General features: G+C 31.1%; 2 protein-coding genes across 4 annotated transcripts; both read left to right on the top strand.

The window, feature by feature from the left end:
- Positions 1–1,064: 1,064 nt before the first annotated feature.
- LOC139484840 (transmembrane protein 144-like) lies at positions 1,065–10,673 on the top strand. The gene is made up of 9 exons (XM_071268834.1): positions 1,065–1,535; positions 1,983–2,105; positions 2,779–2,878; positions 3,739–3,819; positions 4,435–4,510; positions 4,897–4,991; positions 6,467–6,573; positions 7,193–7,464; positions 9,950–10,673. The coding sequence occupies exons 1-9, from the start codon at positions 1,277–1,279 to the stop codon at positions 10,031–10,033; spliced, it is 1,197 nt and encodes a 398-aa protein (XP_071124935.1). The 5' UTR covers positions 1,065–1,276; the 3' UTR covers positions 10,034–10,673.
- Positions 10,674–12,937: 2,264 nt separating this feature from the next.
- Positions 12,938–23,866, top strand: LOC139484839 (transmembrane protein 144-like). 3 transcript variants are annotated; one of them, XM_071268831.1, is made up of 11 exons: positions 12,938–13,043; positions 14,128–14,400; positions 15,057–15,179; positions 16,149–16,248; positions 17,075–17,155; positions 18,884–18,956; positions 19,733–19,795; positions 21,011–21,090; positions 22,148–22,254; positions 22,621–22,892; positions 23,536–23,866. In XM_071268831.1, the coding sequence occupies exons 2-11, from the start codon at positions 14,145–14,147 to the stop codon at positions 23,617–23,619; spliced, it is 1,239 nt and encodes a 412-aa protein (XP_071124932.1). In that variant the 5' UTR covers positions 12,938–13,043; positions 14,128–14,144; the 3' UTR covers positions 23,620–23,866. The 3 variants fall into 3 exon arrangements, with proteins under 3 accessions (XP_071124932.1, XP_071124931.1, XP_071124933.1); XM_071268830.1 differs by having other exon boundaries at positions 14,090–14,400; XM_071268832.1 differs by lacking the exon at positions 12,938–13,043 and having other exon boundaries at positions 14,084–14,400.
- Positions 23,867–25,983: the final 2,117 nt, after the last annotated feature.

The following is a 25,983-nucleotide window of genomic DNA, read 5'->3' as shown; positions in this document are numbered from 1 at the left end:
GTATCGATCTGACAATAAAGGTCCTTCAAATAAATTTGAAAGTTGAAAGCATCACGTTTGTGACGTTGTCATTTGTGTCATCATCGACGAAAGGATCAGGATATGAGGTAAACTTTCTAATCTCTGTAGTATTTCGATCAAAAATTCCAATCTCATAAGAATGCAATTACTCACTACGATGATTGGTTTTTGAGTTACAGGATGTCATTAATATACATGCATATGAAATTGGCAATAATATATAGGTATTTGAAAGTGAAATCAAATACCTGTTCTAAGTTAGATATTTGGTTATTGTTCTTAGTATTTGAGAAGGTTTTAATGAATTCTACTACATTAGAGTTCAACAAGTAGTCATCAAAGATTGTTACACATTAGAATATCGAGATTGATTTTAAATATCAATATACCAACATAATACAATTGTTGTAGATAAAAACATCTGCATTTTGATGATATCTTTTACGTCATATTTATGTTTTGCGTTACATTGTTTCTTCACACAGTAAACCTTTTAATGATATAATAAACAAATTGTATCTTCGATTCCCAGTTTATTAAAATAATTTCTAAGCTGGTAAGATTTTTTGCAAGAAGTAAAAAAATACCAATGAGTTGATCCAAAACCATAATTCGATGCCAGGCAGATTTCCAGCAAAAAGTTGCATCCGGTAAAAGACGAAAAAAATGTGAATCCTATCTTCTCAAAAATAAAGCTAGACCTATATATAAGTAATAAATGATTAAATATGTACGTTTAGACTCCTACATCGACCTTCCAGTAAGATACATCACTAATATCAAGTCCACACTAAGGGAAATGACTTTCATGAATAGTTATTGTTAGTCATTTTGATGTTTTGATAGTGTTGTTTGTAATCCCTTGCAGAATCAGCAACATCCCCATGATCACATTTCAAAAAAGGTGAAGATAATATACAAATTAATATGTTAAACTGGAAAATCAATTTTTGAAACTTTGATTTAGGTGGTTGAATTTTATATTGGTTACCCTGGAAATCGACGATCTTTCTCACTCTTGATAAAAATATATTCATCGATGGTACGATTTTATTATTTCATAGGAGTGCATAGTTTAATGCTTTATGGATTTTTAATACAACACTTTTAAACAGTTCAACATTAAAACCTATATGTTTTATTTTCGAAATTTATCTATATCATATACATGATGTTAAAGACATATGCAAATTTATATTAATTATGACATAGAGAATGGAATCATAATAATACATCAACACATTGGACTTCTGATATGGCATTGACCACTGCATCTTCAAATATTACATCATGGCAGAGCTCACACATCCCATCGACGTCATCAGTGCCATTGAATATGACATCCTTTTGGACGAATTCTACAGAATCATATAATACAACATATACTCATACAACAGCTGTGCCATTTACAGATGATACAATACCCGAATACTTGGGCTTCATAGCAGCTGGTATTGCAGTTTTATTTTTTGGCAGTGTTCCACTTCCTGTTAAAAAGTACGAAACGGGTGATGGTAAGCAATCGAAAGGAATTACATAGAATATTATGACAGTACAAACTTTTAGATTTTATTGTAGTTTAATTTGTTAAAAGAATTGGTGATGATATTAAAAAAAATAATGTACACAATGAATGGTTAAGGCATAATTTCTGACACCAAAGTCTTAAGACGATTGCCAAAGACACAAATAAATCATGTTTTGCTAAATACCGGATCAAGATTTACATATGTAATCAAAAATAATAGTGCTATGTTCGAAGAGTAAATAAACAATCTCTATTTTGCGTGCTTTTTAAATGATTTGACCAAACTATTTCGTGTGTAAAATACAAGCGTTATGATTTGTTCAGTTTCTTTTTGATTACTGTTATTTATTATATATTCTGTTATTAATTGTATATTTTGGAGGGGGGTAAATATGTTGAAATTATAAGTTTCATTGTCTTTTCACTCCTACAGGCTTGTTTTTCCAGTGGATATTTTGTAGTGGTGTAATGCTTGCCGGAATTGTGGTTCAGTTAATTCGACAACAACCTCCGTTCTTCCCAATAGCAATGACTGGAGGAGTTGTCTTTGCATTCGGTAAATTATTTTCTATTTTCATTTTTTTTTAACTTTATTTCTTTTTTTAGTTTAAATCTTTTTAGACATTATAACAGATTCAATATAAGTTATTCAAAGGTAAACTAACAATTATATGTATATATGCATGTGTGTATTGCCAGTTTGAAAACGAAATTCTCTATTCTAATTGTTATACAATAACGTGCTAGCTTTAATCCATTCTATATACATCACATTCATTGCAAATATATATATACATATATATATAACTCGTCTAAACATCAACCCAACAATGTTAGATCTATAAATTTGCTTTCGCAAATTTTTGGTTCTTCCCTTGCCGGGATTCGAACCCATGCTACTGTGATATCGTGACACCAAATCGCCTGCACTGCAGCCGTCCCGCTAGACCACACGACCACCTGGGCTCTCAAAAAAGAGCTTTCGCTGGCCATGTGTTACCTTTCCACGTCAGTTTTAATCTAGCGGCGTACTACAGTACATGATATATAAGGCATGAAGATGTTATTGATACAGATCAGCTAAATTATCTATAGTATATACATATGTATATATATTCCACTCATTATGTCCTTTTTCTAAGAAGGATGATTGTCCTGTTCCATCTTTGCCATCCATCAACAATGCTGTTCGGATGAAATATTTCTAGGTTTTTTTTTTACTGTTACAGGAAACATATGTGTTGTTCCCATTGTGAAGACCATTGGATTGGGACTTGGATTTGGTATTTGGTCTATGGTATGTCTCCTTAGTGGATGGTCTACCGGAAGGTTTGCAAAATTCTGAAAAAAACTTATTCCTTTTAAATTTTACCACATGATTTCAACTGTCTCAGGAAAATTGGCTATATATACTGGTTACATGCAGGTCCTTTTTCATTATGCACTATTTACTACGCATCACTCACGAATGATAAGATTTGAGCATACAAACTTTTTAAGTATTTACGTAAAACCTCATCGAAGATTCCAGGTTTATAATTTGGCAAGCAAGACGCGTGTCAGATATTCATAAGACTGATCAGTAAACACTGGAATCAAAACGATTGAAAGGCCTAAACCAAAAACGAAGTAGTGAAATCATTAAAAAATGAAAGTTCTGATAAGATGCGTCAAATACGGTTCAATGCCTTCGGGAGAGACTTATTTTTGACTACATTTTTGAAACAATAAATTAACAGAAGATGTGCATAAATCAATCCAATGGCATCGGTTTTATTTATCGCGTTAACATTCTTATACTAGCAAGTAAATTCTATCAGTTTTATTAAATCATTTATATTATTTTTTCTGTTTGGATCATTTTTAAAAATCGGTGATCAATATGTTCTTTGATTAATATAGTAAACATTGATCTTAACAAATTCAAAAAATTCTGTCAAAATCTGTAAGGCATCCAGGAATTCCTTGTGTAACAATCTTTATTTAAAGAAAAGTATGTTACAAATATTTGCATTCAAAGCATTTATAACTAGTGTCTATCTATTTAATTACACTACGTAATTTTCATGAACTGCTTGGGATGGACTTTTTCGTGCCAACATACCTTTTAAGTAAAATTACTTTCTTATTTTATTTCAGGTTCTTATATCATCAACATCATCATCAATAAAAAACAATTTTTTTTTCAGATTTGGGTTTTTCGGTGTAGACAAATCAATACCAGAGCATATTACCATGAACTACCTAGGGGTTGCAATTTGTGTGTTAAGGTCAGCTTAATTACAACACAAGAGGTTATTACAATGTGAAGGGGTTTTAAATCATAGGGAAATGTCATTCCTAACGTAATAAAACAAAACCCAATGCACTTCAAACTTTGAAGTAGGCTGAAATTAAGCACAAGCAACATGGGGCTCAGGTAGGATCAGCACTGTTTAACATATTTCACGAAATTTAGACACATTTACATCTAGCGTGTGACTTCTCGGCTTATTTGAATTACAACGATTCATGAAAATCAAATCGAATTACACAAACAAGATCGTGTTATGTGGTATGGTCTTTTTGGTTGTTTTCCATTCGTTGAATGTGTTTGAGTTTTTGATATTGCCATTTCATAAAGAATATATTTTTCATTTCCTTGGAGATTAATATGTTTGTTATTTTCCTGTTTTATTCGTATTAGAATTGGAATCTTATACAGCAACACATATAAGCTGCTACCATTAACGCACACAGAAATCATGAGAACAATTAAATTCAAATGATTTGATCAATAATTTCCTTTTCACATGTACTCGATCAGCATAATACATATGTATACACTACTGTATCGGTGAAGTTGGTTTTTATTATGAAACTCGTCCTCTCTTGGTGTCTTGTAGTGCATTTGTATTCGTTATGGTGAAGACTGAAGTAACACCAGTACAAGACGAAGAGACAGAAGCTTTGTTGGTAACTGTAAGTTATGCAACATAGACTTTTTGTATTTGCTTTTCTAGTACTTGTTTCAATTAAGCACATTGATGGCCAGTTTATAGTTACATATATTCTTGGTCCTTTTCCAATGTTTCTGCTCTTCAACATCTCTCTTATGTTCAGGATTAATAAATCATTGCTATAACATTCCAAAAGAATTACAGATTAATCTGAATTATTTCATTCAACGTTGCTAATAAAAAAAAGTCTATTTATTTTCTTAACAAATGCAAACAAACAAAGTATAAGGCTATAATCGTGATTTCAGGACTCATCTAAATATCGACACAATGTCTGAGCACTGTATCTTTAAACAATTTACATCAATTTAACTAAATAAAAAGTTTTTTACACATCAATATTTTCAGGAATATCCAAAAAATGCCAGTAGCATAAAAGTTGACACTGCAATTGACGAAATTTCCTACTTTGACATGCTCTCTCCTGGTATGCGAAAAATTGTGTGCGTAAATATCTGAATGAGCAGTTATGTTATATTTTGCATGTACATTATTTTGGAAGTATAATTAACGCAATTACATCACTTAATATTTACACCTGTTTTCCATGGCGTGGCAATTACAAAAACACAACACATAGTAATGCAACCTAACCGAAAAATGTGTGTCTTAAATATGTAGGACTCTAAAGTGCGATGGTACTCTAAAGTGCGATGGTCACGCTAAAGTGCGATGGGCTACGCTAAAATACGATGGTGTCTCACGCTAAGTGCGATGGTTGTTTGTTTGCTAAAGTACGATGGTATTTCACGCTAAAGTGCGATGGACCAATATGTTAAAGTCGACGGTTTAAAACATTTAAATACATGGATTTAAAAAAAATAAAAAATAGTCTATTTGCAAAAGCTAGAATGCGAAGGTATAACATATGTGATAGGCTTTATGATTTATCGGTAAGCTTATATAGTGATAGTTTCTAAATTTGTAAGACCGACCACATTGTCTGAATACATTAAGTAACATTTATTTGTACAAGGTGTTTAGCTTTATTCTTAAATGCGAGAAAAAGCGATATTCGTCGAGCTTTCTCTTTTCCGTAAAAAAAACATGTTATATTTTTCTGCACTGTACAAACTATGTTTTAGCCGACAATTTATAATTTACGCTGAAAAACATGAACCTTTATTTTCCTGACGTTACTTTTCAATAAAATCGAGAATATTTTAACGGGAACCTCTATATAAAGTAAAACTGAATTGTAAACAATAATTTCAGTGCATCCGTTCGCTGCCAATAGAAGCAGGATCTACGATACCTATGCGTATACTATTTTCAACCTATTTAGCATCTATAAAGTAAAATGGTCGACTGAAGGACACAAGTCCTTCTTCCAGCATCCGAAATAAATCAACACAGTTGCTTCAGCCGACGAAGCACGGTTAGGTCTGAAATTAAATCATGGACATTTGGTTTAAAAGTATGAATCAAATGTTCTTAATTTATGTTCCGGCATATACATTTTTTGGTTTGTATAAACGACTGTTAACGTCATAATCCAAGTACAATTCTCTCGTCTATACTTTCGCGGACCATCACACTTTAGCGTATGGAGGAATCGTACTTTAGCGTAGACCATCGCACTTTAGCGTGACCATCGTACTTTAGCGTCCCCATCGCACTTTAGAGTCCTACAAATATATCACCCAGCATTTGAGATTTCACGAGTACAATGGCGCCTTTAAATCTGTTCTCCTAAATCTATTTACCGTGTATGCAGCTGTATATTAAAGTTTTAAAGAGGCTTGATCAATACATATAAAGCAACGGTACAGTAACTGACTCATGTTGGTTTGATAAATCTTTGAATCTTTTGCTAGTACATCTTTTTAGTAAAATGCTTTTATTTACTACTTTATCATACGTTGCAAATTCTAATGAAAGTGATGCAATGTTTATAACTCTGACTTTCTCATTTCAGAGGACTGCTTCTATGCATATTTTCTGGTCTAATGTATGGACAAATGTTTACTGGAGCTACATATGTACAAGATCATCGAGATCATTACCCAGGGGCAACAATAAATGGTATCAATTTTAAAAGAAAATTTATAAGTATTTACAGCCTGCAAAATATTTTGCATTTACAAAATCTCGAAAAATAGTGCAGATAATAGAATACAGCTATCTATATTATCTAGTAGATGCAAATTATTACATTGGTAGAAAGGAATTATAGTTATAAAAAAAAATATGTACCAAAGTAGTAACAACTAAATGCATTCAACATATAAACTACACAAAGTGTACATCCATAGCAGAAGGTAGTTTGAAACATATTACAACATGTTAAATAGATCTTAAATTTTTTGTGCATGAAATATAAATATTTCATATATTGAATATATTCTGTAATTGTACTGCTTTGTTTTCATTTAAATGAATAATATGTGATGTTAATAATGTTAGCTGCATATAGAAATAAGTAAGATGCAAAGAAATAACAGACGAGTTCCTTACATTTTATTTTTAATTTAAATGTACGGTAACATCAAAAGTAATAATAAATATTAATAAAATCGTAAATACATATGTTGTTCAATCAATCGTGTTGAAATAAGTATATCTATCTTATTGCAACGACTGTTTGTTAGTTTCAAGTTGATAACAAATGTCATTGGTATAAATCATACATTTTATATTTCAGGTTTGGATTATGTTTTTGCTGATTTTTGTGGCGTATATTTGACAAGTACCACATTTTTTGTTACATACATTATAGTTATGAAGTTTAAACCAAAGGTCTACCCAAAAGTAATGATACCTGCCTTGATATCTGGTGTAATGTGGGCAATTGGAAACAGTTGTTGGTTTATAGCAAATAGAGCATTATCAATACCAGTAGCATTTCCTATTGTTACAACTGGACCATCGATTGTAGCTTCTTTATGGGGCGTTATTGTCTTCAAAGAAATTAAGGTAAAAAGATACTGACGTGTAATAGTTATCACAGGTACCAGGATTATAATTTAGTACGCCAGACGCGCGTTTCGTCTACATAAGACTCATCAGTGACGCTCATATCAAAATATTTATAAAGCCATACAAGTACAAAGTTGAAGAGCATTGAGGATCCAAAATTCCAAAAAGTTGTGCCAAATACGGCTAAGGTAAAACATTGATTATCCTTTTGTAACATCTGTGTGCTTTTGAAACAGAATACGAAATAGCGATGTCCAGTTAAGATGCGATATGGTCATCCACAATTGCAAACTTCTACCTTATCTTTGCTATATAATTGTCTCATTTGCATTTATTTGCATTTTATTTTAAATTGCCCTCCCACTTTGAAGTTTGACCTATATAGTTTTTACACTTATCAGTCATTTTGTCATTCCGTCATTCTGCAACAACCAATTATACGGATTGTTTTTCTAAACGCCTTCACGTATTGAGGGATTTTTTGTAAATGGGTTTACTACAGGGATGGGGTAGATTACTTTAAAATTTAATCGATTAAATTACAATTACTTTGCTGATAAAATGTTATCAATTACATTACAATTACACCCTTTTTCATATGTAATCGATTATATTAGATTACTTTTCTTTAAAGTAATCATGATTACTTTAGATTACTTATGATTACATTGTATATTGCAATATCAAAGTTTTTATAACTTTTTATCCTCACAAAAAAGCTAACTTTGGGGATTTCTTTAAAAGCCTTAATTTATTCAAAAATTATTTTAATAAAGAATTAATAGACAAGTACAGTGTAACATGTGTAATTTGTTAACAATAACTATAGACAAGTGTACATGTTCTTTCTCTATGTAAATATATAACTTGATTTTTCTACAAATTTTCAACCAACTGCCTAATTAACAAAAACGCTGAACAAATAGAGAAAAATTAATTAAGTAAAGTTTGATTGTCTGTTGGGACATAATTGACACATCCATTAATGTTTTTACAGGTGTAAATCACTAATTCCATTTTTTTACAAACAATAGGTGAGCTTGGGTATTAAACTTTTCATTGTCTTAATAAAATATCAATAAAGTTAGAAATGGTTGATTGTCATTATTTGTTTGAAAATTTTTAATACTTGATCTAATTAATAATTAATAGAGTTTTTGTCAGGTGAAAACACAAAACAGCTTTGTAACTTAGGAAAGTATATACATTTCTCAACAGTTTATTGTAATAAAAGATATTTTGTATTGATGAAACTTCTGACGTCACCTATTGTTTACTATGCACATTGTTTGTAATAGTATGCCATATGTTTACACTGTACATGTACTTGTTTATACTGATAGTTGTCAATAAATGAAATCTGGTTTTAACTTCCATTTTTAATTAAGTGGGCTCATATATTTACGTCGACAATCAAAGTCAAATTGGAACTAAATGTTTTCTGCATGTTAATTTCAATGTAGTTATGTTAAAGTATTGGGTAAACTTTTATGAAATTGGAGTTAATATCAGAATTTTCAATCAAGGGAAAACAATGCTTTCAAGGCATATTCTTGTATCATAAGAGCTCAATCTCACAATGAAATATTGGAGAGGCAATTGCCTTTAGTAAACTGTTTACAAAATAGAACACTTGGTTATATACATTTTTTATATAGATGATACAATTTATCACATGAAACAAGGTCCCATCATTGTGAATACCAGTTTCATGATTCTTCATTCAAGCTTTACATTTTCTTATTTTCTTGTCTATCAAAAACTATTTTCATATATATACAAGATTTGTAATCAGCAAGTAATCATATGAATGTAATTTTAAAGTAATCTAAAAGTAATCAGGATTACACCTGTGTTTTGCAATGTAATCGATTACATTATGATTACTTGTAATCAGAAATGGCATGATTACTGATTACATAAGATTACACTGCAAAATGTAATCGATTACAGCTGATTACGATTACTGATTACGATTACCCCATGCCTGGTCTACTATGATGAGATTCTAATCAAGTTAACGTTTTTTTCCTATCAGTAAAACAATTACGGGCTTTGTGGTTTGAACATTTTCTTTTGCGATTGGGATAATTCTTGTCGTTCCGACACATCTAGTTTATTATAAAAACTCATAGATAAACGACATCTGTCTAATGATTAAAAAGGAAGATGTTGAAATTTGATTTCTACATGATCAACACTATGACGACCAATAATATCAATACTGATGTTATCACGTGGACTGTGTATTTTTTCCTTTATGACTCTTGACTGTCAGACAATTTAGTCGCGCATATACATTGTAGATAAATACATCATATTGTCATAGAAAATCTTCATACGATGTAAAGTGAAGTTCTACGTTGATGTCTGGCAAATTATCTCCGTTAATAGAGTAACTCAGCTAGATGAAGGCGTTTAAATATCATGTAGCGACATGACGCAACACTGCATAAGAAATATTCTATCATTTTTATTTCAGGGTACATATAATTTACTGATCCTTGTGATAGCATTTACAATGGGCATCACTGGAGCAATTCTGGCGGGAGTATCGAAGAACTAATTCTGAAAGACAATACCATAACGAGCGAGTTATTTTCAATTTCGTTTTGTCACGCACAACAACTTACGAAGGATGCCTTCATTTTGAAAGAGTTAGCTATGAACAACGAGGCTTTTATGTCTTCTATATACCAGAATTTTGATAAAACCGAGTTGAACATTGTCACTGATTAAAGGATGAAGCAGCCAAAATGTATATTAAGTCTGTAAACCTTGAATTAGAAAAAATGATTTCTGCTGACTTGTCATTCATAGATGAAATAAATAAAAAATCATGAGAACATACTTATTTTGTTTTACCCTCAATTTGTTTGTTACTCTGACAGAGGCAAAACTTTGTTTCAATGTGAAATGAATTGTTTAAAAAGTTTACGGTCGGCTTTATTTTGTGTATTTGACACTGTTCGTATAGCGGGGCTTTAGTTTGATTGTGTACGTTTTACATAGTGACTTCTCATTTTTCGAATTTATCTATCCAGGATCGAATAATCCACATTTTACAGCGCGCGCGCGGCGTTAGCATATGGGACATGCTATAATGTATTATTTTCACAATCAGCTCGCTAATATCAACCAAAAGTTGAGGTATATTTGTCCATTTTTCGTATCTGATTTTCTCAAATAATTACTTACAAATATATTTTTTTCTGTTAAACATTGTTATGTTTTTATTTCAAATAAAGCTGTGAAAAGTCTAATTGATTTACTGTTTTGAATTTTGAACATGTGCAATACAAATTTACATATCTATCTATTTTTATAAGAATTTATCTGTGTAATGTTAAATATGTACTGTAAATATTATAGTCGAATATCTATATTTATTTTATAGATATACTCATTACATTTTGATACACTGAAGTATCATATGATTATCATGATACATGTATGTTACATGTATTTGTTAATTAATAATATTGACCTCTTTTATGGAATATTATATCTCTAAACTTGATTTATGTAACACTTTCAGGTGAATATATTATAAAAAGGATTTAAGTTTGTTATAACTTTTTGGGGGGTTTGTTTTCCACATTGCATGGTTGTGTGAAATATAAACTAGAGATGATTATTGTGTCAACTTAAAAGAAATTCATTAACTTTCTTTTCTTCATATAAACATTATTGAACGAGATCCATTCTCATTCTGCACTCATGTAGCTTTACAATTCAAAACGGAAAGTCTCTAATCATAGTATCATTTTAAATCTTCATTTTATATGTTGAACGAATGGTTAATAACCTTATTTCATGTTTTGATATGATAATTAACAAAATATTTATTTTGATTCCAGTGCATAAAAAATAAATACTATAACGTAATTCATACTAAAAATAACGTCATATAAAATTGAGAATGGAAATGGGGAATGTGTCAAAGAGACAACAACCCGACCAAATAAAAAACAACAGCAGAGGATCACCAACAGGTCTTCAATGTAGCGAGAAATTCCCGCACCCGGAGGCGTCCTTCAGCTGGCCCCTCAACAAATATATACTAGTCCAGTGATAATGAACGCCAAACTAATTTCCAAATTGTACACAAGAAACTAAAATTAAAATGATACAAGACTAACAAAGGCCAGAGGCTCCTGACTTGGGACAGGCGCAGAAATGCGGCGGGGTTAAACTTGTTTGTGAGATCTCAACCCTCCCCCTATACCTCTAACCAATGTAGAAAAGTAAACGCATAATAATACGCACATTAAAATTCAGTTCAAGAGAAGTCCGAGTCTGATGTCAGAAGATGTAACCAAAGAAAATAAACAAAAATATGTATCTTCATTTATTGAGTTTGTATCGATTTTAAAATGTTTTTTTTTGTCCTCTTTTAAATAATCATACTGAAAATGTTCAAACAAAAACAAATGTTTGGTTGTCGGCTTCCTGGTGCAACATTCACAGAAACTTATCAAATGGTAACGTACTGCCGAAAAGATAAAGAATTGATTGTGTAATTTCCTATCAATTACTGTTTGCTTGATATTGCAAAATATTTCATGCGTATTCATTACAAGAACAAAATAAACAAAGATAATAAAATATAGGTGTCTTTTCTAGCAAAGTGACTGATTAAAATTAAAGCGGGCTGAAAGAAACCCCGGTACATAGGATAGGGAAGATATTTGCAAAAGATCACATACAGAGCACATTTAAAAGCCTAAAAAGAGAGATCAGTCTTCCAAAACGGGACATGAAATTCGATGTCATAATTATTTGTGATGTGTTATATACACACTGCACTAACAAAAGAAAGTGCTCTCACCGAGACTAACTTTGGGACAGGGGTAAATACAAGTGACCATTTGTAATAACTAGAGGGGATTGTAATGTTATACTGCTGATTCTTTGTTATTCCCATGATACAATGGAATGTGAAATGACGTGCAGATTAACACCACGCATTTCATTTGCATTCATTCAGCATATAAATGATATAATTATTTGTTGGTCCCTTCTATGTACTAATTAAAATCTCAACAGGTAAAAATACATGACAAAACACATATCGTCATGGTCATCGTTGCCTTTTTTCTATCAATTTTCCTACAAATCATGAATTTAGTTTGGAGAAATTGTACTAAAAAAATACATACTCCTGTTAATTTTGTGTTGGCTATTATATATTAGGAGAGAAAACTACTTTTTGTGTTTTCATTCACTATAATATTATTTTTGCTTTGAACGAAATTAAACTAAAGCTAAATAAAAATATAAAATCAGAGGGTTGATTTTTTTTTAAGTTGATTTTATCGATTTATAATATTTTAACTGCCCGTTTCACTTACAAAACAGTTTCATAACATTGAAGAAGTTCAAACAACAGTGTAACGATTTTTATTGCACTTAACTGTAACAGGTGTACTTAATGAGAAAATACAATAAGAAATACAATCAGAAATACACAATTGCATTTAAAATCAATATGATTACATAGTGTATATAAAGATATATATTAAGCATCTATTAGCGGAATATGAACAAATTAAAGACCATATTTTTGATTTAAGGTAGGTATGTGATATTTTGGAAACTGAACTTAAATATGAATGTCCCGACATCAAGTTATATCAACGACATAATGACATCATAAACGATGAAATTACGAAACTCTTTAATATAAATGGGAAGGTCGTAAAGAGGCAACTTCAATTTCTGTTACAAGTTCCTGATGTATCTGTGATTTTTTCTCAGAATTTTTCTTTCTAGTTTTTCTTTCTTGGTGGTCTTAAATAAAACAACTAATGACTAGACAAAATATTAAGTCATGAGCGAGACAAATTACATGTAGTTTTCATTAGATAACCCGCATATATTTGTAAATTCGGGAAAAAAATAACTAACAGTTCGCCGAAAGTATCCTTTGGTTTTTATAGTGAGGGTTCCTATTTCTCACCGCTGTGCTCAGACCAGAGAAATCTTGATCGTGTATATAAATCTTTCTGCAAAATTGATTGATTGTTGAGTTGCGAAGGGCGCTCGGTCTAGAACTTTAAACATATATATGAAAAACAATATATATAATTTATTTTTATTATAACCAGAAGTAGGTAATGATAAAACTCGTATAGAAGGTGAAGTGATCTGGTTATCTTTTGGTATAGTTAGGAGCTCTAATACAAAAAGTATTGGTTAATGAAGCATGTCAATCACAATAAACAAGATAAAGTTAAATAATAATGACATGTCATTAAGCAGTCCTTTCCGCAAAAGCATGCTATTCAATGATAACATATGTAATTAAAAAAGAAGATTGCAGATTTTGAGCTTTGCATACTTTCTGGGTTGTCTTTATAGTGCATCAAGATACAAAGCTAGTAAAGGATAGGCAAAAACACTCGTGACACTATACGTTTGATTTCCCGTGATTGATTTATCGTTAGCAGCAAAACAAGTTTCTAGATTATCCCAAGTATTAACAACAATAACTTCATATTATCATTTCAAGAAGATTTTGTTTGTTTCTTTTTGTTTGGTATGCTATATTTAGAATTTCATTTTCCAATGACGTGCAAACAGTTTTGTTTTTCATTAACTGAATATGTTATAATTGCAGTTACTTGCGATATATGGATTGATTTTTACTTGGTTTAGACAAAAAGAACCAAACCATGGAGCATGTCACATTAGGCACGATAACAAATAACACAACCCATTTCACAACTTTCAACCAATCTCAGAACATAACATCTTGGCAAAGTACACAAGTTCCGATGACATTATGGACAAATTCCACAGATTTCCAAACTACAGCTCAACCGTCACAAGGAGAGATCCCAGAGTACTGGGGATTCATAGCAGCTGGTATTGCAATTCTGTTTTACGGAAGCAATTTTGTTCCGGTAAAACAATACGAAACTGGAGATGGTATGAAGTTTTGATATGTACATGCATATATTGTCAAATCATACCTATTTCAAATAAATTCGTTATTCAACATTGAAATGTAAACAAAAACAAAAAAAGTTTTTACATAACGGTATTACAAAACCGAGACATTAAAATATTAATAACATACAAAAAAGGAGAAATTTACTTATGTTATAGTTAGAAATAAAGCAGCGTCAATCTGTTAGAAAGTAGATTCAAGAATGCATATTGATTAAAAGCTAACCTTTCTGAGTAGAAATCATCTTCCAAATAGACATAAGACTTTAACAATTATTCATTTCATATTTCATAAATACACAAATGTTCACACGTATTGATCAGAAAAACCGAAAGGTACATACTTATATTATATTCCAGGATGTGGCATCTTCATATAAATGATTTGTTATTGCCAATGAGACAACAACCAAAGGATGCAAAAACTCAAAAGTTAAAAAAAACAATATTTTACCAAAAGAGGGTGTTGAGATAATTTAAATAAATATATTATTTTGATTGCATATTTGTTTTTCTAGATGAAATGAGTGTCAACCTACATGGCAGAAAACGATTTTTGGACAAAGCTTTGTTTTAAAGTTATCCTTTACATTCGGGTATTTTTTACTTAATTTATGTACAAACTTTACATTCAGGTATGTTTTTCCAGTGGATAATGTGCAGCGGTGCAATGCTTGCAGGCGTTGTTGTGCAGTTAATACGAAATCAACCACCGTTCTTTCCTATGGCAATGATTGGAGGTGTGGTTTGGGAGATAGGTATAAACATTTGCTATTATCATTTTAAATGTTTGTCTATGGAAATGTTATGATAAATGTATAGTGTGTGTGTTAAGGGCATACGATACATTTACAGGGGAGGTAATGACGTTGCTAACGTAAATTGTTATTTTCGCGACGTCAAACTATGACTTATCGGGAAAAGATGGAGTTTTCGACTGATTGTTATCATTTAAACTTATTTAACTTGAAAACGAGTTCATGGACCCCTCTTTTTAAAAAGTCATTTGGATTGATTCTGCGGGAAAATTATGTGTGCCAATTTTCATGAAAACGTAAATAGTGCAATTGTTTTAAATTTGATAAATATACAGCAAAAAATTATGTTTTTTTATACATTCATGAACATTTAATGAAATGAATATGAGTTATTTCTGAATAAAAAATGTATAAAATACAGAAATTACAAATTATTTAACAAAAAAACATTTTTGTTTATCTTTTAAAACAAAAAAGTTATGTCTTCCTTTCGAAAGGAAAAAAACGGCCACAATTCCAAATTTTCAGCAAATATACAAATATACAAAACTTCGACCTCATTTTACTCAAAAAGTAGCATATGAAGGTATATTATTATCACATATTTGATATTTTATTTAATCAGGTAAAAATAGTCTATATGGAAATTTTTATCAAAATGCAAATACGGGATCAAAACCGTATCGTATTCCCTTAAGATCAAAAACATCAGTTTCCAAAATGTATGAAAGGGCAACATCATGAACTAAAGTTGACAACAGTCCATACGAGTAGGATTACATTATACTGTTATAAATTCCTAGTCACTTTGTTAGCAACGAGCAAAGCTGTCATTTTTCTTTCACATATAAATTTTTATCATTCTGGACATGCATGTTATATTTTACGGCCGACGGTAATTTTTAGCGCCTACCATCCTTTCGCAGTTTTATTATTGGTATACACATATTTATATGCATTATATTGTAGGTAACATATGTGTTGTACCAATAGTAAAGACGGTTGGTTTAGGTCTTGGGCTATGTATTTGGTCAATGGTCAATCTTCTCAGTGGATGGTCTACTGGCAGGTTTGTGTTTATGAATCAAATGCATTTTTAAAAGAGTACAGTAATATGAACCTGGACGACTTGGAGAATATAAAATGACGAGTAAAGGTAATATTGCTGCATTTCATTCTTATATTTACTGGACGACTTGGGGAATATAAAATGACGAGCAAAGGTAACATTGCTTCATTTCTGTTTTATATTTACTGGACGACTTGGAGAATATAAAATGACGAGCAAAGGTAATATTGCTTCATTTCATTCTTATATTTAATGGACGACTTGGAGAATATAAAATGACGAGCAAAGGTAATATTGCTCCATTTCATTCTTATATTTACTGGACGACTTGGAGAATATAAAATGACGAGCAAAGGTAATATTGCATCATTTCATCTTATATTTACTGGACGACTTGGGAAATATAAAATGACGAGTAAAGGTAATATTGATTCACTTCATTCTTATATTTTCCGCTGTATCTATAGTTTGAGCAGTACACAGACAAAAAATCACTTTCTGTCATCCTCAAGGTAATGACATAATTTGTGTATATAATTCAATGCAGAAAATATTCGATTGTTGTCTTTTTACAACTCTCAAGATACTAGACCAATTATGATACTATTATTGGTGCACTTAAAGTTCTATTTGGATTTTGTTTTTCATTTCAAAAACTAAAGGGTCAAAATTATAGAAAATAAAAACATTTAATCTACATTTAAAACATTTCGAGACAAAAATTAGTCCAGCATATATGTAGAGAAGGGATGTCTACGTTTCTCTCATTATACTTACTATAATTCTCCCTTCTGATAGGGTTTTCACTATCTCATATATTTGGTAGATTTGGATTTTTTGGCGTGACGAAGGCAGTACCAAACAACAAGGCCATGAATTATGCTGGTGTCGCTTTGTGTGTTGTGAGGTCTGTATAGTAAAATAACATAGAAAAGAATGTCATGACATGCATAATGATTAATTACGCATATTGTCAATAAAAAGTAAGGATAGTTACAGTACTTATTTTATAAAATGACATGATCATTTACCTTTTATTTATGGAAAAAAATTATTTGGAATAGGTCAATAACCAAAAGACATTTAGAGGGCAGTTTACAATAAAATCAACGGTACCAAGTTTGTTGCACCAGATGCGCATTTCGACAATAAATGTCTCTTCAGTGATGCTCGTGGCCAAAATATTTGAAATCCAAAGCTTATATAAAAGATGAAGAGCAATAATCCAAAAGGTCCAAAAAGTATAGCCAAATTCGTGAAAGGAATCAGAGCTTTGCATGAGGGAGATACATTCCTTAATTTATAATAATTTCTAATATTTTGTAACAGCAAATTTTAATAACACAAAAAATCCGCATTTTCATGCCAGTACCGAAGTGCTGGCTACTGGGCTGGTGATACCCTCGGGGACTAATAGTCCACCAGCAGAGGCATCGACCCAGTGGTAGTAATAAAATCAACGGTACCAAGTTTGTTGCACCAGATGCGCATTTCGACAATACATGTCTCTTCAGTGATGCTCGTGGCCAAAATATTTGAAATCCAAAGCTTATATAAAAGATGAAGAGCAATAATCCAAAAGGTCCAAAATAATTACAACATTCAACAATATATATGCCTCCATTCTATATATGCAAAGCTAAAATTCGTTTGGATATAACAGAATCTTGTGCATATTTTATCTAATTCTTTTTTTGTTGTAGTTTTTTTGACAATACGTCGATCTCAAACAATGTAAATGTCTCAACACTATATAAAAAGCTATTTATTTATCCATGATAATGATAGTGTATGTCATAGATCATTGTCGAAATATGTAAAGGATGAAGTGCAATGACCAGACCAATTTTGATTTTGATTAATACAAAATAACAATTTAGTAATGTTTCAACGTATAATTGGACGATTGCAGTAAAACAATCGAACTAAAGGGACTATATTTTCACTGCCATCTTAATAAAGGAGTAGGTCCGGTAAGGACCGATTTTGGCCTCAAATTTCAGGTTCATCTTACGAAAGATTTTGACCACTTTTTAAACACTTAAGTGTCTATTCCATTTGAATCAATTAATGTATGTGAAAGATTTTAACCGATTTAGTCATTAAAAACAACCCGATTCAAGCTCAAATATGAAAAATCTACCAAATATGCCGAAAAATGTCACTTTTCAGATGATGTTTGTCAAAGATGAAATTGGCCGCATCCGTGTTCATTCTCAACCTTTATATATGTTATGTATTATCGTAAAATACAACTGACATTTCAATATTAAGGATACACACGAATGCGGCCACTTTCGTTTCACACAAAAACTGTCTAAAATTTAACTAAAATGCTAGAATTGTGAAGATTTCAGTAATTTAGCATGACTTAATGGTGCTAGTACCCGATATATGTGCATTGTATTGTCAAAAACAGCCCATATTTATGTAGCAGAAGCATTCTATTGTCCAATAAATAACTAAAAGTTTACATCTTAACAATTTTGTAAAACTGCAATATTTTGGGGCCAAAAAGGGGTCTTACTGGACCTACTCCTTTAAAGCATTGGCATCATTAGGTCTTTTACAAGTGTTCGTCTTGATTTTGTAAGTACACCACTTGTATTGGTCCAATGTTTTTTTTTCTTTTCAGTGCTGTTGTCTTTTCTTTAATAAAAAACGATGTAACACCTGCTGAGACCGAGAATGAACCATTAGTATCAGAGGTATATCCCTTATAAATTAATATCAATTCATGGAGACTTCTTAGGCTTATACTTCGCGTAAAGTGAATTTACGTGTAATCATGATTGTTCTGTGAGTTGTGTTTTTTTTAACTTGACCGCTGATTTTAATTAAATCAAATATATATTAAATGGGATATAGACTCTGTATAGATAATACGATTTCATTTGTGTACGCCAGACGCGTGTATCGTCTACAAAAGAGTCCTCGGTATCAATCGAATTAAACAAAATTAACAAGGCCAAATAAAGTACGAGTTTGAAAGCATTGCGAGACACACAGCCAAAGATACCAACTAAGCTCTCTCTAACTGTTGTTTAATTTATTAACATGAACAACAATTGCTTTATTATAGGGTTTTTAATTGAATAGATATATACGTATACAAATGAGATACAATTTACTCTCATTGAAATATTATATAGAAATTTGAAGAAAAAACGTAGTCAGCCGTGTACAGCGAAAATGTCAAAACAGATGAGTATTTATATTAATGTTCTTCATTTGTGATCACGGAATGCAACATACTCTATTGTTATTGTATCAAATAGTCAAAGAAGTTTACACAGAAATAAAACAATACACGAGCGTACATACTTATATGTCTATACCTAGAATTAAGAAGAATGTGATGAAGCTGACAATAAGTAGAATAGCTTAAACTAGCATTTGATATTATCACTGATACACCAACTTAAATTAAAGTGTAGCAAACACTTAGTATCTCATAATATTGTTTTCATGTGTTTTATTTAAGGTATTACAACAAAGTTATGGTTCAAAAAGTAATGATTCATCCTACAAGTCGAAAAATAACAAGGTAACATTTTTTTTTCATCCCCGACACAAACATACGCACATAAAATGTTTTACGGAAATCTATATTCAAAGGTGCTTGTAAAGGTTTAGTTTACGGAAGATCAAATAAAGGCAACAGTAGTATACCGCTGTTCAAAACTCATAAATCCATGGACAAAAAACAAAATCGGGATAACAAACTAAAACCGAGGAACGCATTAAATATAAGAGGAGAACAACGACATAACACTAAAATGTAACACATATAGACAAAATCCCACGAGAATAACAAATATAACATATATATATAACATCAAAACCAAATACATGAATTTGGGATAGACAAGTACCGTGACACGTCTTATCGCAATGTGAATTTACACTCAAAAATAAGAGAAAACAAACGACACAACGTTATAATGTAATACACACAGAAACAAACTATAATATAACAATGACCATATTCCTGACTTGGTACAGGGCATTTTTAAAGGAAAAAATGGTGGGTTGAAAACCATTATAGAGATGCTTCCACCTACCGATTGTTACTGCAAAATCAATCTTTGTTCTTAACTAAACTGTTTATATACAATTTGAAAACGAAAAAAACGTAATTAAAATCAAAAAAATAAAATCTAGTATAAACGTTTAGCAAAAATACTGAACTGGAGGCAAATTAAAAAAAAAATATATAAAAACTGACAAAATCGAACACTATCATTCAACTAAAAAAAGTGAATAACAACTGCCATATTCCTTTAAATGGTACAGGCATTTTCAGAAGAAAGTGGTGGGTTAAACCTGGTTTTATAGCTAATTATAAAACGTATTAGTACAGTCAATTAATACAGTGCTTTCAAAACGTAATAAATGGTCATGTAAACTCTAAGTTTCAATGTTTTCATAACGCTTAAAAAAAGTTGACCGTTATTGAATATCCGTTTCACAAATGACGAATGATATGTTCCAATGACCGTCACTTTATTTCCGTCCTCTTTCCCCCGAAGGTGACCTACCTACTGAGCTGGACTTATCATCGGGTTTTTACTTATTTGTCTTTTTGTCATTTTCTTTTCATCTTTTTTTTTGACAAGGCGTTATCGGTTTATTTTCTACTGATGAGTTTGAATATCCCTTTGGTATCTTTCGCCTCTCTTTTACAGTTTTACACATGTTACAATAATTGTCAAGCAAATAGAATTGTTATATTCATTAACATTACAATTACCATTTGCAGGACAAAACTATAAATATGGATGATCAAAGTGATGAAAAATCCTATATAGACAGACTATCGCCGGGTATGCAAAGAATTGTGTAAGTAACTTGTTTGTAAACATTTTTAGAGGGTAGTATAAAGTATCGTGTACATTGAATTGATAACGTGTATGAGTTTAGTTACACAAATGATATCGGATATGTTCCTTACGTCGTAACTACAATCCCCTTCCCTTTCATCAATGTGACCTACCAAATTATACTATTTCCCGGATTTGTTATCACATAAGCAACACGACGGGTGCCACATGTGGAGCAGGATCTGCTTATCCTTCCGGAGCACCTGAGATCACCCCTAGTTTTTTGGGGGGTTCGTGTTGTTTATTCTTTAGTTTTCTATGTTGTGTCATGTGTGCTGTTGTTTGTTTGTCTTTTTTCATTTTTAGCCATGGCGTTGTCAGTTTGTTTTAGATTTATGAGTTTGACTGTCCCTTTGTTGTCTTTCGTCCCTCTTTTAGTTAAAAGCAAATAAAAAAGTACACATTTTTCTTACTTAATTATAGACGATGGAAAATATAAAAAAGCTACATTATTAAATGTCACTTATTAACTTATTTGAAAGCTAAATGATTAAAAAAAAAAAATCAAAAGGCATAAGTAAGAAAATCGAAATAAGAAAAGAAATTCCCAGCTGTAATAGTGCAAAACTGAACGGAATGGTCAAACAATAAAGCATTACAGAAAACAAAGTTATCAGAGGTACCAGGAATATTATTTGATACGCCAGACGCGCGTTTCGTCTACATAAGTCTCATCAGTGACGCTCCGATCAAAATAAACCAAAACAAGTACAAAGTTGAAGAGCATTGAGGACCCAAAATTGCAAAAAAAATGTGCCAAATACGGCCAAGGTAATCTATTCCTTGGATAAGAACATCCTTAGTTTTTCGAAAAATTCAAAGTTTTGTAAACATGAAATTTATAAAAATGACCTTTAAATTTATTGATATTCATGTCAACACCGAAGTGCTGACTACTGGGCTGGTGATACCCTTGGGGACAAAACGTCCACCAGCAGCAGAAATATGCTTATTCATAAGATAGTCTATTTAATCTCCATGTATGGTTTAATTTAATTACCTTTTCTGCATTTTAGAGGCTTGGTACTGTGTATATTTTCCGGTGCTTTGTATGGTCAAATGTTTACTGGTGCTACGTATGTTCAGGATCACCCAGAACTCTATCCCGGTGCTACTTTAAACGGTAATAGAACTATATTTTGTCAGGATAAAATGAATTAACAATCAAATAAATTATGTGCAGGTAAATACAGTTGGTTAATAAACTCATCATAGATACCAGGATTAAATGGCGTATTGTTTTCCTCAAATAAAATAAAGAGTTTGTTGGAAAACAGTAAAAGTTTAACCTACTGATCCTATATCTAGAACGTTTTGAATTTGTTGAATTTCTTTTTAATTTAAATTTCACCTGTTTTACTGACGTTTATCCATTCGTTTGATGTGTTTTGTCATTTGATTTTGCCATGTGATTAGGGGCTTTTCGATTGAATTTTCCTCGGAGTTCAGTATTTTTTGTGATTTTACTTTTTATCTTTATCTTTTGTAGGTCTTGATTACGTATTTGCCGATTTTTGTGGTTTATATATAACAAGTACAGCATTTTTCGTTATATATATTATATTCATGAAAAATAAACCAAAGATATACCCTAAAGTGATTTTACCAGGATTAATATCAGGAGTTATGTGGTCTGTTGGAACTAGTTGTTGGTTTGTGGCAAATAGGTCATTATCAATACCAGTTGCGTTTCCTATAGTCACAACAGGGCCATCGATTGTAGCATCTTTATGGGGTGTTGTAGTTTTTAAAGAAATTCAGGTAAGCATAAATACGAATCAGATCTAATTTCGCTGAACAATGAATAATGATAACATGTACTTGATTTTTGCTTTCGTTCATTTGAATGTTTAAATTAATAATGCAATACAGAAATTAAAACAAAACCTAACACAGGCTGTTTGCACACATTGTTAGCGGGAATAACTTATTAAACAGCCATATATCCTTATTCTGTAAGTGTTTGCCCTTTTTGACTTTATAGAATGAGATGCAAGGTAAAACTTAACATTGCAACCTCATGAATAAAAGTAAAATTTTCATAATTTTCCCAATCTGTGTAGTATGAAAAACTATAAATTTTGTTTTAAACAATATTATTTAGTTTTCAAAGGAAATAAGGTTTAACTACTTAAGTATCACGTTTTTATACCATATATATCCTGACCAGCTTTCTTCAAATATGTTTTCCCATTTTGATTTTGAATATAGTTGAGAATGGAAATGGGGAGGATGTCAAAAAGACTATAACCCGACCAAAGAGCAGATAACAGCCGAATGATTCATGTACATCTCTTCAACAAATCTTTCATCATAACAATTGAAAAAACTAACAAAATGAAAATCTTGACATTTGAAAAATACAATTAACATAAATCTAACAATTTTCTTCTTTACTTTTCAGGGCACTCGTAATTTACTCATACTTTTCCTAGGATTTGGTATAGCCATTACAGGAGCTATTCTAGCTGGAGTCTCAAGACATTGATAATTATTTCCAAACATGGATATAAATAAAATTAACTATTATTAAATTATCAGTAATTCAGACAACATAATAATAATAATGTTATATATTAATTATGACAAGAAGTAGTAGTAGCAATATTAGTAGAGGTAGATGTAGATCATGTAGATGTAGACGTTTATTTTAGTATAACTGAAGTGTCAACTGATGTAAGAAAGTTGTTAAGTTTCACATATTTGTCTTTACAATTAAAAAAAATGTCAAGCCATTAAAGATTTGTTTTTGCCTAAAATGTTCAATGAATGATCCAAATAAGGAGCACGTGTATATTGACATGAATATGCTGAACCGAGGTCAAATCAAAATGCCAAGTCATATCAGACTAATATTGAAGAGTGAACACTCCGAGTCTTACTCCAATAAATTCAAAACAGTAAGACAACTGGTGCAATCAAAACACTTCGTATTAAATCAGTACTGATACATACGTACCAGGATATGCAGAATAATTCAACATATGAACGCCCAGATTAAGGCTGCTCCGGGCCCTTCAAATTCTTTCACTCCATGGAATCTCCAATAGTATGTATATGTTTAGAACTATCCAACAAACCTGCCCAAGACTGTTCCCACTAGTAACCGGTCGCTGCTTAGACATTAACTTTCCAGTAAAAAAATTGTTCATCTTGTATCTTTGATAACATTTTTTGTTATTAAAGTGAACGTGATCGTGCAAATAATATTTAAATATTTAAATCATTGTTGATTCAAACTTGTCTTTTATATGTCATATATGTGTTAAAAAAACGGTGAGATATTGTTTTGCTGTTTCCATTTCATGGCCCTTTACAACTGACTATGCGGTATAGGCTTTGCTCATTGTTGAAGGTCGTACGGTGACCCATAGTTGTTAATATTGTGTCATTTAGTCAGTTGTGAAGAGTTGTCTCAATCTTACAACATCTTATTATTTTTTATTTACTCAAACATAATATTGTTCGTTTTTGAATTCGTTTTTTGTTAAAGTTTATGAAGGCACTTTCTTTACCAACTTTTTATAGAAAGCTCCTGGTTTATGAATCTGAAGTAAGTAAGCAAGTAAATTTTATTTAGAGTCGGCATATATATGTTACAGTGAATTTGTATTATCAGTGAGTATGTCGAATCCCTGAAAATTTAAGGGATTATGTAGAATCACTGGCTAGTTTAGGGATTATAAATAATCACTAAATATTTTAGGGATTATGTATAATCACTAGAAAAAACGTTAGGGATTATACATAATAACTGAAATGAAGAAATAGTTTTATTTATTAAGAAATGAATAAAAGTCAAATAATGTATTCTATTAAATCAAATTCAAACATCATTATAAACATAAATTGTAAAATATTGGGCACAATATATTAAAATGTTAGACACAATATATTAAAATAATATGCTTCACATCTGCTTCTATCACAATATCCACATTTAAAAATACCTTTTCCTTCACATATCGAATCAAATTTTTCGACACGCCTACGAAAAATAAAGTGTTCTGTAAAACCATCTCAAGGTATCCCGAAAAAAAGGAAATTAGCAGCCTCGAACCTGATCGAGCAAAATACCATGTTTTGTGGCCAGGCAATACTATAGTATTCTTTTTCAGACTTTTTGTGAACAATTGCCAATGATTGTTTTTTGGGTTTCCCTTTTCTTTTTTTACCTGCGGAATTGCTATGAGAATATTACACCAAATGCCAGCTTCCTCTAAAATTTTGTTCTATTTATCAATCTTAGTTCTGCCTGTTTTTATCATGACATATAGATGTCTAAGTTCTCTCAGTTTGAATTCTTTTTGTTTATTTGACCAAAAATAAAAAAAACAAGAAAAAAAAAACAAAGTTAATTTAAACCACAAAACAGGGGTTCCATAACCTTCTATACCACAAATAACAAGCTCTGTGGATTTACAAATAGAACATGAATAACCATTTGATGGCGGCTTTTAAACAAACATGTATTTTAGTTATCGCTATAAAGGGAATGTTGATTATTATGAATTTTGAAGTCTTCCAGCTTTATCTCAAAACCCTGTGTTGGTTATATCTTTAAGATTATCCTCTGTGTTTAAAAGTAAACTTATTTCATCTGGCAAGGAATATGAAAAAAAAAATGATAATTTGTCTATACTATTTATATTTTAACAAACAAAGGATCCTAAAATTATTGATAATCCCTGAAATCATATTAGGAAATATGTAGAATAATTATTAAAATGTTCATTGATTATGTAAAATATCTGGTCATTTTCAGGGATTATATTATCATGATTATCAGAGACATATAAATATACATGTCTCTGTGATTATATACTAATGATTTCAGTGATTCTACATATTC

Source organism: Mytilus edulis, chromosome 8 (genome assembly GCF_963676685.1).
Source record: "Mytilus edulis chromosome 8, xbMytEdul2.2, whole genome shotgun sequence".
Taxonomy (NCBI): Eukaryota; Metazoa; Mollusca; class Bivalvia; order Mytilida; family Mytilidae; genus Mytilus; species Mytilus edulis.
Note: the sequence above shows the minus strand (reverse complement) of the source record. Positions and strands in the feature narration are given on the sequence as shown.

Excerpts from the sequence above, each read along its gene's own strand:
- LOC139484840 (XM_071268834.1), top strand. The coding sequence starts at position 1,277 with ATGGCATTGACCACTGCATCTTCAAATATTACATCATGGCAGAGCTCA. Across the intron at positions 3,820-4,434 it reads GTTGCAATTTGTGTGTTAAG|TGCATTTGTATTCGTTATGG; the intron begins GTCAGCTTAATT and ends GGTGTCTTGTAG. Across the intron at positions 6,574-7,192 it reads CCCAGGGGCAACAATAAATG|GTTTGGATTATGTTTTTGCT; the intron begins GTATCAATTTTA and ends TTTATATTTCAG.
- LOC139484839 (XM_071268831.1), top strand. The coding sequence starts at position 14,145 with ATGGAGCATGTCACATTAGGCACGATAACAAATAACACAACCCATTTC. Across the intron at positions 14,401-15,056 it reads ACAATACGAAACTGGAGATG|GTATGTTTTTCCAGTGGATA; the intron begins GTATGAAGTTTT and ends CTTTACATTCAG. Across the intron at positions 18,957-19,732 it reads ATGAACCATTAGTATCAGAG|GTATTACAACAAAGTTATGG; the intron begins GTATATCCCTTA and ends GTTTTATTTAAG.